The 15464-nt window shown below is 47.2% G+C and overlaps 1 protein-coding gene across 1 annotated transcript in view; it reads left to right on the top strand.

Annotated features, from left to right (window-relative positions):
- Window positions 1–238: 238 nt before the first annotated feature.
- Window positions 239–15464, top strand: part of jade3 (jade family PHD finger 3) — a 30425-nt gene continuing 15199 nt past the window's right edge. The window contains exons 1-6 of the mRNA XM_046299480.1: window positions 239–972; window positions 9962–10021; window positions 12391–12473; window positions 12641–12798; window positions 12899–13089; window positions 14213–14424. Coding sequence (XP_046155436.1) covers window positions 9973–10021; window positions 12391–12473; window positions 12641–12798; window positions 12899–13089; window positions 14213–14424 — 693 coding nt within the window. The 5' untranslated portion in view covers window positions 239–972; window positions 9962–9972. The remainder of the gene's footprint in view (window positions 973–9961; window positions 10022–12390; window positions 12474–12640; window positions 12799–12898; window positions 13090–14212; window positions 14425–15464) is intronic.

Below are 15464 nucleotides of genomic sequence, written 5' to 3'. Positions count from 1 at the left end.
TGGTCAAAGCTTTAAAAAATAAATGCGTTGTTTAGAAGGTGTGCAAAGGCAAATTGAATGCACATCAGAGTAGGCGTTCCCTAACTGAAATATGTAAATATTGGCTTAGAACGCACCAATGGGATCTTGCTACATCGTGCTTGGCTCTGCCCACTATGACTCATTTAGTTCCCATTTGAAACGACGGCCTGTGGTCTATCTTGGTTCTCTTCTACAGATCCTGGGTGGTATTCAGTAAGAGGAGCTTCATGTCGGCAGGCGGATACAACGCAGCCACAACAAACCCACTCTCCATTCTCTGGTCGCCATACTTGGATAGGGTGGTACCACAGATAGAACAATGAGACATATATTTCACTGGATGGATAAACGTGAAGCGAGGAAGCCTCTAGTGGCCGGCAGTGGGAGAAGATGGAACGAGATGGATTTTGGCCGATATTCTGCTAATTTTCTCACCGATTACACATTTGATCTCAATATAGTTTTCTGTTTCCAAAACGAAAATATGTCACGAACAAAGTGGACTACTTTATGTAGACTTTAGTCTTTGTCAAAGTTACGGGGGGAAAAAAATGCATTGTTTAGGAGTGCAAAGGTGAATTATTACACACGCGCACTACACACAGTAGGCGTTCCCTAATGGAAATATGCAAATGTTGGTTAGAACGCGCCAATAGGATCTCGCTAGCTCGGGCTTGGCTCTGCCCACTATGACTCATTCGTTCCCGTTTGAAACGACGGCCTGTGGTCTATCTTGGTTCTCTTCTACAGATCCTGGGTGGTATTCAATAGGGCTGTTGTGTGTTGGTGAGGAGAGATTGCAGCTGGCCCTGGGAAATATCCAGTGTGGAAAGAAGAAATAATAGAGGAACAAAACAAGTTTTACTAAGAGTGCCGTGTTTATATGTGAGGAATTTGGTGGAAGCATTCACCGTATCGCAATAAGCTGCATAATTTACCGCGGATCCCAAGGTAAGGTCGCTGAACAATCTGCTTGTGTTGTGTCTCAGTGTGGCAAGGCAATGCCCAGTATGTAGTCTACACGCCGGACTGGGGCCTGCTGCCTTCCTCTCACACAAGGACTTCAGCCTCGTATGTCGCTAAATTGACGAATGTGGTGCTCGGTCACATCCATACTGAAACCCCGTTCACGTCTCAATTCATTTTAGTCCTTGGAAAAAAATGTCTTCGACCACTAAATGAAGTGATATTTTTATCATAGCAAACAGACGCCACAGGGCTGTAATTCCCCAGCATGCAGCGAGGCTGGAGTTTGGCGCCAAGGCCGTCAGGATCTTGTCCCAGTCTACATGTGTGTTTTGTAATGGTGGACTATTGTTGCACATATGACCCACAGAGGAAACGCCACCACGAGGCAATATGCATGGTTTTATTATCATTACTATGTTATTGAGTGACAGAGGTTGGAGGTAGTTCTATCTAATTCAGCGACTAGAGTGAGCGGACTGGGAGTTCCAATAGTACATACAATTTCACGTTTTTAGATATAAAAAATACAAATTAAGCTGTAAGATTTAGCACCCACATAACCCCACTACACACGATAATCTGTGTAATTGTGGGCTATCCTTCGGGTGATGAAGAAACCAGTAGTTTTTAATAAATAAAAAACACATGACGTTGGAACTGCAGGTCGCCCACACTGTTCAACATTGGAAATGTAGAGTAAAAATAATATTGTTACTACATGTAATAGTAGCTAATAATGTAAACTTTCGCATGTATAATGTAATCATTTTCCAATAATGTAGCCTAATTAGTATACTGAATGTGTAACATAACGTTTATGCTCTTAATGTAATCATGAATCTCTGTTTGCTGAACTTGTACACTGAACACCTCCCTCTACACCTGTGGAGCTGTTGGAGCAGGATACCACCTGGAGTGGGTCTGCGGTCTGTGTGTCTGCCGTCTGTGTGTCTTACCTTACAACACATCTGTCTGTGTGTCTTACCTTACAACACGTCTGTCTGTGTCTTACCTTACAGCACGTCTGTCTGTGTCTTACCTTACAGCACGTCTGTCTGTGTCTTACCTTACAGCACGTCTGTCTGTGTCTTACCTTACAACACGTCTGTCTGTGTGTCTTACCTTACAACACGTCTGTCTGTGTCTTACCTTACAACAGCATCAGACATTTTTACTGTGGAATTATCAAATGTAAGTTTGTCACGTGCGCCGAATACAACAGGTGTAGTAGACCTCAGTGAAATGCTGAATACAACAGGTGTAGTAGACCTTACAGTGAAATGCTGAATACAACAGCTGTAGTAGACTTTACAGTGAAATGCTGAATACAACAGGTGTAGTAGACCTTACAGTGAAATGCTGAATACAACAGCTGTAGTAGACTTTACAGTGAAATGCTGAATACAACAGGTGTAGTAGACCTTACAGTGAAATGCTGAATACAACAGGTGTAGTAGACCTTACAGTGAAATGCTGAATACAACAGGTGTAGTAGACTTTACAGTGAAATGCTGAATACAACAGGTGTAGTAGACCTTACAGTGAAATGCTGAATACAACAGGTGTAGTAGACCTTACAGTGAAATGCTGAATACAACAGCTGTAGTAGACTTTACAGTGAAATGCTGAATACAACAGGTGTAGTAGACCTTACAGTGAAATGCTGAATACAACAGGTGTAGTAGACTTTACAGTGAAATACTGAATACAACAGGTGTAGTAGACCTCACAGTGAAATGCTGAATACAACAGGTGTAGACCTCACAGTGAAATGCTGAATACAACAGCTGTAGTAGACCTTACAGTGAAATGCTGAATACAACAGGTGTAGTAGACCTTACAGTGAAATGCTGAATACAACAGGTTTAGTAGACCTTACAGTGAAATGCTGAATACAACAGGTGTAGTAGACCTCACAGTGAAATGCTGAATACAACAGGTGTAGTAGACCTGACAGTGAAATGCTGAATACAACAGGTTTAGTAGACCTTACAGTGAAATGCTGAATACAACAGGTGTAGTAGACTTTACAGTGAAATGCTGAATACAACAGGTGTAGTAGACCTCACAGTGAAATGCTGAATACAACAGGTGTAGTAGACCTCACAGTGAAATGCTGAATACAACAGGTGTAGTAGACCTCACAGTGAAATGCTGAATACAACAGGTGTAGTAGACCTCACAGTGAAATGCTGAATACAACAGGTGTAGTAGACCTCACAGTGAAATGCTGAATACAACAGCTGTAGTAGACTTTACAGTGAAATGCTGAATACAACCGGTGTAGTTGACCTCACAGTGAAATGCTGAATACAACAGGTGTAGTAGACCTCACAGTGAAATGCTGAATACAACAGGTGTAGTAGACCTTACAGTGAAATGCTGAATACAACCGGTGTAGTAGACTTTACAGTGAAATGCTGAATACAACAGGTGTAGTAGACCTCACAGTGAAATGCTGAATACAACAGGTGTAGTAGACCTCACAGTGAAATGCTGAATACAACAGGTGTAGTAGACCTTACAGTGAAATGCTGAATACAACAGGTGTAGTAGACCTTACAGTGAAATGCTTACTTACAGGCTCTAACCAACAGGTGTAGTAGACCTTACAGTGAAATGCTGAATACAACACGTGTAGTAGACTTTACAGTGAAATGCTGAATACAACAGGTGTAGTAGACCTGACAGTGAAATGCTGAATACAACAGGTTTAGTAGACCTTACAGTGAAATGCTGAATACAACAGGTGTAGTAGACTTTACAGTGAAATGCTGAATACAACAGGTGTAGTAGACCTCACAGTGAAATGCTGAATACAACAGGTGTAGTAGACCTCACAGTGAAATGCTGAATACAACAGGTGTAGTAGACCTCACAGTGAAATGCTGAATACAACAGGTGTAGTAGACCTCACAGTGAAATGCTGAATACAACAGGTGTAGTAGACCTCACAGTGAAATGCTGAATACAACAGCTGTAGTAGACTTTACAGTGAAATGCTGAATACAACCGGTGTAGTTGACCTCACAGTGAAATGCTGAATACAACAGGTGTAGTAGACCTGACAGTGAAATGCTGAATACAACAGGTTTAGTAGACCTTACAGTGAAATGCTGAATACAACCGGTGTAGTAGACTTTACAGTGAAATGCTGAATACAACAGGTGTAGTAGACCTCACAGTGAAATGCTGAATACAACAGGTGTAGTAGACCTCACAGTGAAATGCTGAATACAACAGGTGTAGTAGACCTTACAGTGAAATGCTGAATACAACAGTAGACCTTACAGTGAAATGCTTACTTACAGGCTCTAACCAACAGGTGTAGTAGACCTTACAGTGAAATGCTTACTTACAGGCTCTAACCAATAGTGTGGCGAAAGTGTGTGTGTGTAAAGTAAAGAAATAAAACAGTAAAAAGACATTTGAAAAAAAGAGTAGCTAGGCTATATACAGACAGGCTGATTGAGGTAGTATGTACATGTAGATATGGTTAAAGTGACTGTGCATATATGATGAACAGAGAGTAGCAGTAGTGTAAAAGGGGGGGTAGGTGGGTGGTGGGACACAATGCAGATAGCCCAGTTAGCCAATGTGCGGGAACGCTGGTTGGTCGGGACAATTCAGGAAGTATGTACATGAATGTATAGTTAGTGACTGTGCATATATGATAAACAGAGAATAACAGCAGCGTAAGAGGGGGGTAGGGGGGGGGGCACACAATGCAAATAGTCCAGGTATCCATTTGATTACCTGTTCCGGAGTCTTATGGCTTGGGGGTAAAAACTGTTGAGAAGCCATTTTGTCCTAGACTTGGCACTTGGTACTGCTTGATATGCGGTAGTAGAGGGAACAGTCTATGACTGGGGTGGCTGGGTCTTTGACCATTTTTACGTCCTTCCTCTGACACTGCCTGGTGTAGAGGTCCTGGATGGCAGGAAGTTTAGCACCAGTGATGTACTGGGCCGTACGCACTAGCCTCTGTAGTACCTTGCGGTCGGAGGCCGAGCAGTTGCCGTACCAGGCAGTGATGCAACCAGTCAGGATGCTCTCCATGTTGCAGCTGTAGAACTTTTTAAGGATCTGAGGACCCATGCCAAATCTTTTTAGTTTCCTGAGGGGGGAAAGGATTTGTCGTGACCTCTTCACGACTGTCTTGGTGTGTTTGGACCATGTCAGTTTGTTGTTGATGTGGACACCAAGGAACTTGAAGCTCTCAACCTGCTCCACTACAGCCCAGTCAATGAGAATGGGGACGTGCTCGGTGCTCCTTTTCCTGTAGTCCACAATCATCTCCTCAGTCTTGGTTACTTACGTTGAGGGACAGGTTGTTATTCTGGCACAACCCGACCATGTCTCTAACCTCCTACCTTTTAGGCTGTCTCGTCGTTGTCGGTGATCAGGCCTACCACTGTTGTGTCATTGGCAAACTTAATAATGGTTTGGAGTCATGCCTGGCCATGCAGTTGTGGGCGAACATGGAGTACAGGAGGGGACTGAGCACGCACCGCTGAGGGGCCCCCGTGTTGAGGATCAGCGTGGCGGATGTGTTGTTACCTACCCTTGCCATCTGGGGTCGGCCCGTCAGGAAGTCCAGGATCCAGTTGCAGAGGGAGGTGTTTAGTCCCAGGGTCCTAAGCTTAGTGATGAGCTTTGAGGTCACTATGGTGTTGAACGCTGAGCTGTAGTCAATGAACAACATTCTCACATAGGTGTTCCTTTTGTCCAGGTGGGAAAGGGCAGTGTGTAGTGCAATAGAGATTGCATCATCTGTGGATCTGTTTGGGCGGTATACAAATTGAAGTGGGTCTAGGGTTTCTGGGATAATGGGTGTTGATGTGAGCCATTACCAACCTTTCAAAGCCCTTCATGGCTACGGACCTGAGTGCCACGGGTCTGTAGTCATTTAGGCAGGTTGCCTTTGTTTTTGGGCACAGGGACTATGGTGGTCTGCTTGACACATGTTGGTATGACTGATTCAATCAGGGACATGTTGAAAATGTCAGTGAAGACACCTGCCAGTTGGTCAGCACACATCCTGGTAATCCACCTGGCCCCGCAGCCTTGTGAATGTTAACCTGTTTTTGGTCTTGCTCACGTCGGCTGCGGAGAGTGTGATCACACAGTCGTCCTGAACAGCTGATGCTCTCATGCATGTTTCAGTGTTGCTTGCCTCGACGCGAGCATAGAAGTGATTTTGCTTGTCTGGTAGGCTGGTGTCACTGGGCAGCTCGCGGCTGTGCTTCCCTTTGTAGTCTGTAAAGGTTTGCAAGCCCTGCCACATCTGATGAACGTTGGACCCGGTGTAGTATGATTCAATCCTAGCCCTGTATTGATGCTTTGCCTGTTTGATGGTTCGTCAGAGGGCATCGCAGGATTTCTTATAAGCTTCCGGGTTAGAGTCCCGCACCTTGAAAGCAGCAGCTCTACCCTTTAGCTCAGTCCGAATGTTGCCTGTAATCCATGGCTTCTGGTTGGGGTATGTACGTACAGTCACTGTGGGGACGACGTCCTCAATGCACTTATTGATAAAGCCATTGACTGATGTGATGTATTCCTCAATGTCATCGGAAGAATCACGGAACATGTTCCAGTCTGTGATAGCAAAACAGTTCTGTAGCTTAGCATCTGCTTCATCTGACCACTTTATTATAGACCGAGTCACTGGTGCTTCCTGCTTTAATTTTTGCTTATAAGCAGGAATCAGGAGGATAGAGTTGTGGTCAGATTTACCAAATGGAGGGCGAGGGAGAGCTCTGTAATCATCTCTGTGTGTGGAGTAAAGGTGATCTAGAATTGTTTTCCCTCTGGTTGCACATTTAACATGTTGATAGATAGGTTCAACTGATTTAAGTTTCCCTGCATTAAAGTCTCTGGCCACTAGGAGCGCCGCCTCTGGGTGAGTGGTTTCCTGTTTTCTTATTTCCTTATGTTTATTGTACGGTCTTAGTGCCAGCATCTGTCTGTGGTGGTAAATAACCAGCCACGAAAAGTATAGCTGAGAACTCTCTAGGCAAGTAGTGTGGCCTGCAATTTATCATAATATACTCTACTTCAGGCGAGCAAAATCTAGAGACTTCCTTAGATTTCGTGCACCAGCTGTTTACAAATATGCACAGACCGCCCCCCCCCCTCGTCTAACCGGAGTGTGCTGTTCTGTCCTGCCGGTGCAGCATGTATCCCGCTAGCTGAATATCCATGTCGTCATTCAGCCACGATTCCGTGAAACATAAGATACTACAGTTTTTGATGTCCCGTTGGAAGGATATTCGTGATCTTACATTACATTACATTTAAGTCATTTAGCAGACGCTCTTATCCAGAGCGACTTACAAATTGGTGCATTCACCTTATGAGATCCAGTGGAACAGTCACTTTACAATAGTGCATCTAAATCTTAAAGGGGGGGGGGGGTGAGAGGGATTACTTATCCTATCCTAGGTATTCCTTAAAGAGGTGGGGTTTCAGGTGTCTCCGGAAGGTGGTGATTGACTCCGCTGTCCTGGCGTCGTGGGGGAGTTTGTTCCACCATTGGGGGGCCAGAGCAGCGAACAGTTTTGACTGGGCTGAGCGGGAATAGTGTACTGTAAAATAGTGTGATACTAATACTGTAGAATAGTGTGGAGTGCAGTTTATACATATGCGATCAGAAATGCAAGATACGGAAACATTATTAAAGTGGCTAGTGATCCATTTATAAATGTGGCCAGTGATTCTTAATCTATGTCTATAGGCAGCTGCCTCTGATGTCCTTGAGATAGAAGGTGTTTTTCAGTCTGATGGCCTTGAGATAGAAGCTGTTTTTCAGTCTCTTGGTCCCAGCTTTGATGCACCTGTACTGACCTCGCCTTCTGGATGATAGCGGGGTGAACAGGCAGTGGTTGATGGCATTGATATTTTGACCTTCCTATGGCATCGGGTGCTGTAGGTGTCCAGGAGGGCGTGAAGTTTGCCCCTGGTAATGTGTTGGCAGAACGCACCACCCTCTGGAGAGCCTTGCGGTTGCGGGCGGAGCAGTTGCCGTACCAGGCTGTGATCCAGCCCGACAGGATGCTCTCGATTGTGCATCTGTGAAAGTTAGCGTTTTAGGTTTTAAGCCAAATTTCTTCTGAGGTTGAACAGGCGGTGTTGTGCCTTCTTCACCACGCTGTCTGTGTGGGTGGACCATTTCAGTTTGTCAGTGATGTGTACGCCGAAGAACTTGAAGTTTTCCACCTTCTCCACTGCAGTCCCGTCGACGTGGATAGGGGGGATGTTCCCTCTGCTGTTTCCTGAAGTCCACAATTATCTCCTTTGTTTTGTTGACGTTGAGTGAGAGGTTATTTTCCTGCCCTCACCTCCTCCCTGTAGGCTGTCTCATCGTTGTTGGTAATTAAGTCTACCACTGTTGTCGTATACAAACTTGATGATTGAGTTGGAGGCGTACATGGCCACGCAGTCATGGGTGAACAGGGAGTACAGGAGGGGGCTGAGCACACACCCTTGTGGGGCCCCAGTGTTGAGGATCAGCGAAGTGGAGGTGTTGTTTCCTTCCTTCACCACCTAGGGGCGACCCGTCAGGAAGTCCAGGACCCAGTTGCACAGGGCTGGTTCAGACCCAGGGACTCAAGCTTAATGATGAGCTTGGAGGGTACTATGGTGTTGAATGCTGAGCTATAGTCAACGAAAAGCATTGTTACATAGATGTGCCTCATGTCGAATGGGACAGAGCACTGTGCAGTGTGATGGCAATTGCGTCGTCTGTGGATCTATTGGGGCGGTAAGCAAATTGAAGTGGGTTTCAGGTAAGGTGGAGGTGATATGATCCTTGACTAGTCTCTCAAAGCACTTCATGATGACAGAGTTATTAATTGCACTTTGGACATTGAATGTTCCTGAGTGGCCTAGTTAGTTGGCTTGAGAATCTATGGCTTGAGGAATGTAACGAATAATGTGCAAATATTGTACAATCCAGGTGTGCAAAGCTCTTAATGATGATGTATCACTGCCAAAGGTGATTCCAACATGGTGACTCGGTTGAATACTTCCCTAATCAAGATATATTAGTTTTTTTTATTTTTAATATTTTAGAATTTTTCTTCCACTTTGACAAAGAAATTACGAAAAATTACAAATTTAAATCCATTTTAATTCCACCTTGTAACAACAGAATGTGTTCAAAGTCGAGGGGTGTGACAACTTTCTGAAGGGACTGTATCTAATGCAGACATACGTTATGTAGACAAACGCCTCGACACCGACAGAGAGTCACTGCATTTTGGTACACCGGAAGTAAATACATTTACAATGGAATGTTGTGTGTCCTGCAGCGTGTGTCCTGCAGCGTGTGTCCTGCAGCGTGTGCCTTGCAGCGTGTGTCGTGCAGCGTGTGTCGTGCAGCGTGTGTCGTGCAGCGTGTGTCGTGCAGCGTGTGTCGTGCAGCGTGTGTCCTGCAGCGTGTGTCCTGCAGCGTGTGTCCTGCAGCGTGTGTCCTGCAGCGTGTGTCCTGCAGCGTGTGCCCTGCAGCGTGTGCCCTGCAGCGTGTGCCCTGCAGCGTGTGCCCTGCAGCGTGTGCCCTGCAGCGTGTGCCCTGCAGCGTGTGCCCTGCAGCGTGTGCCCTGTAGCGTGTGCCCTACAGCGTGTGCCCTGCAGCGTGTGCCCTGCAGCGTGTGCCTTGCAGAGCAGTTGCAGTATGTTCTGTGTGGTGCCAACGTTGCGTAAATCCAACCTATGACCTATGCATCAAACTGTATGTCTAGACTTGACAGAAATAGAATCAGAAGGTGAATGTTGAATTTTTGTTGCACATATCCATTATGTTGGAATACAAGTTTGACTGCAGAATTTTACGCTGCGGATCTGATGGAGGCCTAATGCTCCCCTGAATGTTTCTAAGTTGACACTAGTACAAAGGCCCCATTCTGCAAGCTATTGTGGCTCTTAGCTCTGTCATGTCTTCTGCCTCTGCTGTCTCCTCTTCTCCCTGTAGGATCCGTCAGGATGAAACGGCTCAGGTCTTCAAGCAGCAGTGACAGTTCTGACAATGAGAGTGAGTTCCAACTGTCTTTACGTCATGACATGATGAAACCCACGACAGTCATTGAGGATAACATGCTGTCTGTAAACAGAGAAAGGCTTTAAATGAACCGCTCTACCCCCCTCTTCCTCTCGCTAAAGCCTTCCGCGTACTTTATGTCGCCGAGTTCGGAGTGAACTGAACCAGTCACATACTCCCTTAAAAGACCTTCGCTTGAAAAATTATTTTAAACTGCAATAGTACTATTTGTCCATCTGGGGACGCCGTATCCAGTATACAAATTCTCAAAATAATCTGAATTAATCTAAATTATCTCAATAAATCTGTCATTCATTTTGAAGTTGTTGCCGAGCAGCTCTTAGTCATCAGATGTTTGGTTCAGTATTTCTCAAGTGGAAACGATTAGTGTCTCGTTGAAGGACCACACACTTCATTGGAGAGTCCCTCCTGTTAACCAATCACGAAGTGGTGTAGACTTTGAATACAGGCTGGGGGGAAAACTTTGCCGAAGACCAAATTGAATAAAAACATCACAATGTCATAATTGTATGAACTGTTCCAGATGGGAAGAAATGCCTTAAACCTCTCTCTACCCCCATCCCTCTACCTCTCTCTACCCCCATCCCTCTACCTCTCTCTACCCCCATCCCTCTACCTCTCTCTACCCCCATCCCTCTACCTCTCTCTACCCCCATCCCTCTACCTCTCTCTACCCCCATCCCTCTACCTCTCTCTACCCCCATCCCTCTACCTCTCTCTACCCCCATCCCTCTACCTCTCTCTACCCCCATCCCTCTACCTCTCTCTACCCCCATCCCTCTACCTCTCTCTACCCCCATCCCTCTACCTCTCTCTACCCCCATCCCTCTCTCTACCCCCATCCCTCTCTCTACCCCCATCCCTCTATCTACCCCCATCCCTCTACCTCTCTCTACCCCCATCCCTCTCTCTACCCCCATCCCTCTCTCTACCCCCATCCCTCTCTCTACCCCCATCCCTCTATCTGCCCCCATCCCTCTACCTCTCTCTACCCCATCCCTCTATCTGCCCCTCCTCCCTCCCTCTACCTCTCTCTACCCCCATCCCTCTATCTACCCCCATCCCTCTATCTACCCCCATCCCTCTATCTGCCCCATCCCTCTACCTGCCCCTCCTCCCTCCCTCTACCTCTCTCTACCCCCATCCCTCTCTACCCCATCCCTCTCTCTACCCCCATCCCTCTATCTCTATCTGCCCCCATCCCTCTACCTCTCTCTACCCCCATCCCTCTATCTCTATCTGCCCCTCCTCCCTCCCTCTACCTCTCTCTACCCCCATCCCTCTATCTGCCCCTCCTCCCTCCCTCTACCTCTCTCTACCCCCATCCCTCTATCTCTATCTGCCCCCATCCCTCTATCTCTATCTGCCCCCATCCCTCTATCTGCCCCCATCCCTCTATCTGCCCCTCCTCCCTCCCTCTACCTCTCTCTACCCCCATATCTCTATCTGCCCCCATCCCTCTATCTCTATCTGCCCCCATCCCTCTATCTCTATCTGCCCCCATCCCTCTATCTCTATCTGCCCCCATCCCTCTATCTCTATCTGCCCCCATCCCTCTATCTCTATCTGCCCCCATCCCTCTATCTCTATCTGCCCCCATCCCTCTATCTCTCTCTGCCCCCATCCCTCTATCTGCCCCCATCCCTCTATCTCTATCTGCCCCCATCCCTCTATCTGCCCCTCCTCCCTCCCTCTACCTCTCTCTACCCCCATCCCTCTCTCTATCTGCCCCCATCCCTCTATCTGCCCCTATCCCTCTCTCTATCTGCCCCCATCCCTCTCTCTATCTGCCCCTCCTCCCTCCCTCTACCTCTCTCTACCCCCATCCCTCTATCTCTATCTGCCCCTCCTCCCTCCCTCTACCTCTCTCTACCCCCATCCCTCTATCTGCCCCTCCTCCCTCCCTCTACCTCTCTCTACCCCCATCCCTCTATCTGCCCCTCCTCCCTCCCTCTACCTCTCTCTACCCCCATCCCTCTATCTGCCCCTCCTCCCTCCCTCTACCTCTCTCTACCCCCATCCCTCTATCTGCCCCTCCTCCCTCCCTCTACCTCTCTCTACCCCCATCCCTCTATCTGCCCCTCCTCCCTCCCTCTACCTCTCTCTACCCCATCCCTCTATCTGCCCCTCCCTCTACCTCTCTCTACCCCCATCCCTCTATCTGCCCCTCCTCCCTCCCTCTACCTCTCTCTACCCCATCCCTCTATCTGCCCCTCCTCCCTCCCTCTACCTCTCTCTACCCCCATCCCTCTATCTCTATCTGCCCCTCCTCCCTCCCTCTACCTCTCTAACCCTCCTACACCCCCCCTTCCCTCCCTCCCTCTCTACCTCCTACTCCCCAGGTCCTTCCACCTCCTTCTGCTCCTCTAACAAGTATGGAAGTAAACCTGGAACCCCTGCCTCCGTGCCCAAGAAACCAGCAGAGGTACGCCATGCTGCCGTTCCTGTCCTGCACACCTCACGTCAGCTTCCTGAGTGTCTTGTCCCAAATGGCACCCTATTCCCCACAGGGCTAGTAGTGGACTATGTAGGGAATAGGTTATCAATTGGGACACAGACAATGTAATGTGTGTATTTGCTCCTCCTCTCTAGGTGTTCAGGAAAGACCTGATTAGTGCCATGAAGCTGCCAGACTCTCACCATGTCTCCCCTGAAGACTATTACCTGCTGGGGGACACCTGGAGACAGGAGTGGGAGAAGGGGGTGCAGGTGCCGGCCTTCCCTGAAACCATCCCACAGCCCTCCATCAGGTAATCACGCCTCCACTAGTCTCTGTACCTCAGGATGCTGATTTCTCTGAGTAATAGCCACTGCTAGCCTCTCATTGTGTCTGTGTGCGTCTGTCTGTAGGAACATAGAGGAGAAGCCTAAGGAGGTGTTGTTCACCCTACAGAAGAGGTATATCCAGTGTTGGAGCCAGGCCTCTACAGAGACGGGTTACGTTAACATCAAGGAGCTGGCTGAGGCCATGTGCTCTTATGACCTGGATAACATGGACCTCTACTGGCTGCAGGCACTCAACGCTGAGCTGGAACACATGGGTAAGGACTCAACGCTGAGCTGGAACACATGGGTAAGGACTCAACGCTGAGCTGGGACACATGGGTAAGGACTCAACGCTGAGCTGGGACACATGGGTAAGAGCTAGGACAAATGGGTAAGGACTCAACGCTGAGCTGGAGCACATGGGTAAGGACTCAACGCTGAGCTGGAGCACATGGGTAAGGACTCAACGCTGAGCTGGAGCACATGGGTAAGGACTCAACGCTGAGCTGGGACACATGGGTAAGGACTCAACGCTGAGCTGGAGCACATGGGTAAGGACTCAACGCTGAGCTGGAGCACATGGGTAAGGACTCAACGCTGAGCTGGGACACATGGGTAAGGACTCAACGCTGAGCTGGGACACATGGGTAAGGACTCAACGCTCAGCTGGAACACATGGGTAAGGACTCAACGCTCAGCTGGAACACATGGGTAAGGACTCCGATCAGGATTATTTGTGAGGATAACATCAAGGAGAGTAGCCTTGTCTGGGGGCTTGGAGTCATACCTTGTGGGATTGGTGATAATCTGAGAAAGATTTAGGGAGTCCCATTGGTTTAGGACTTGGTCATATGGTTTAAGCATGTCCCAATTTAGGTCACCAATCATGTCCAATCAATTGCATTTACCACAGGTGGACTCCCAAGTTGTAGAAACATCTCAAGGATGATCAATGGAAACAGGATGCACCTGAGCTCAGTTTTGAGTCTCATATCAAATGGTCTAAATACTTATGTAAATAAGTAATTTGTTTATTTTATTTTTAATACATTTGTAAAACTTTCTAATAACCTGTTTTGGCTGTGTCATTATGGGCTATTGTGATGTCATTATGGGCTATTGTGATGTCATTATGGGCTATTGTGATGTCATTATGGGCTATTGTGATGTCATTATGGGCTATTGTGTGTAGATTGACGGAAAACATTTAATACATTTAGAATAAGGCCTGTCTATATGAGGCTGTAATGTAACAAAATGTGGAAAAGGTCAAGTGCACTGTGTGGCCTTAGAGAAAAGAGGGATGTTTGGAACTCTCGCAACAGTGTTCTGACTGGGTCTATTCCCAAGAACTGTAGAGGAGCTATGTTTTGATTGGTGTATTATTCTGTCTCCCAGGGGAAGCGCCTGTGGACGAGTTGACGCTGGAGCGCACCATGGAGGCGTTGGAGCGTCAGTGCCATGACAACATGAACCACGCCATCGACACCGTAGAAGGGCTGGGCATCGAGTATGACGAGGATGTCATCTGTGACGTGTGTCGCTCCCCCGACAGCGAGGAAGGCAACGACATGGTCTTCTGTGACAAATGTAACATCTGTGTTCATCAGGTAGGAACCTGACCACCTGATGACTATAGAAATGTAATACTAATGATAAACTGGGTGGTCCCTGAATGCTGATTGGCTGACAGCCATGGTATATCAGACCGTATACCACAGTTATGAACATGTAACATCTGTGTTCACCAGGTAGGAACCTGACCACCTGATGACTATAGAAATATCGGTGTGCAGAATTGTAATTGGGTCACTGTGTACTCTCTTTTTAGGGCCAAATGGCATTCTAGTTTGCTCTGTTTCTTTGGTAAATTCTTTCCAATGTGTCAGAGTCATTATCGTTTTGTTTTCTCATGATTTGGTTGGGTCTAATTGTGTTGCTATCCTGGAGCTCTGTGGGGTCTCTTTGTGAACAGAGTCTCAGGACCAGCTTGCTTAGGGGACTCTTCTCCAGGTTCATCTCTCTGTAGGTGATGGCTTTGTTATGGAAGGTTTGGGAATCACTTCCTTTTAGGTGGTTGTAGAATTTAACAGCTCTAGTAGTATCGGCATAATTCTGCTCTGCATGCATTATTTTGTGTTTTCCGTTGTACACAGAGGATATTTTTGCAGAATCTCAATTTGGTGAATTCTTGATTGGTGAGTGGACCCCAGACTTAACAACCATAAAAGACAATGGGTTCTGATTAAAGTATTTTTAGCCACATTCCTAATTACTATGTTGAAATGTTGTTCCTTTTGATGGCATAGGAGGCCCTTCTTGCCTTGTCTCTCAGATGGTTCACAGCTTTGTGGAAGTTACCTGTGGCGCTGATGTTTAGGCCGAGGTATGTATAGTTTGTTGTGTGCTCTAGGGCAACGGTGTCCAGATGGAATTTGTATTTATTGTCTTTGCAGCTACCCTTTTATGGAACACCATTATTTTTGTCTTAGAGATTTACAGTCAGGGCCCAGGTCTGTCAGGGCCCAGGTCTGTCAGGGCCCAGGTCTGTCAGGGCCCAGGTCTGTCAGGGCCCAGGTCTGTCAGGGCCCAGGTCTGTCAGAATCTGTACAGAAGATCGAGGTGCTGCTGTAGGTCCTCCTTGGTTGGA

This window comes from Oncorhynchus gorbuscha, linkage group LG02 (genome assembly GCF_021184085.1).
Source record: "Oncorhynchus gorbuscha isolate QuinsamMale2020 ecotype Even-year linkage group LG02, OgorEven_v1.0, whole genome shotgun sequence".
Lineage (NCBI taxonomy): Eukaryota > Metazoa > Chordata > Actinopteri > Salmoniformes > Salmonidae > Oncorhynchus > Oncorhynchus gorbuscha.
Note: the sequence above shows the minus strand (reverse complement) of the source record. Positions and strands in the feature narration are given on the sequence as shown.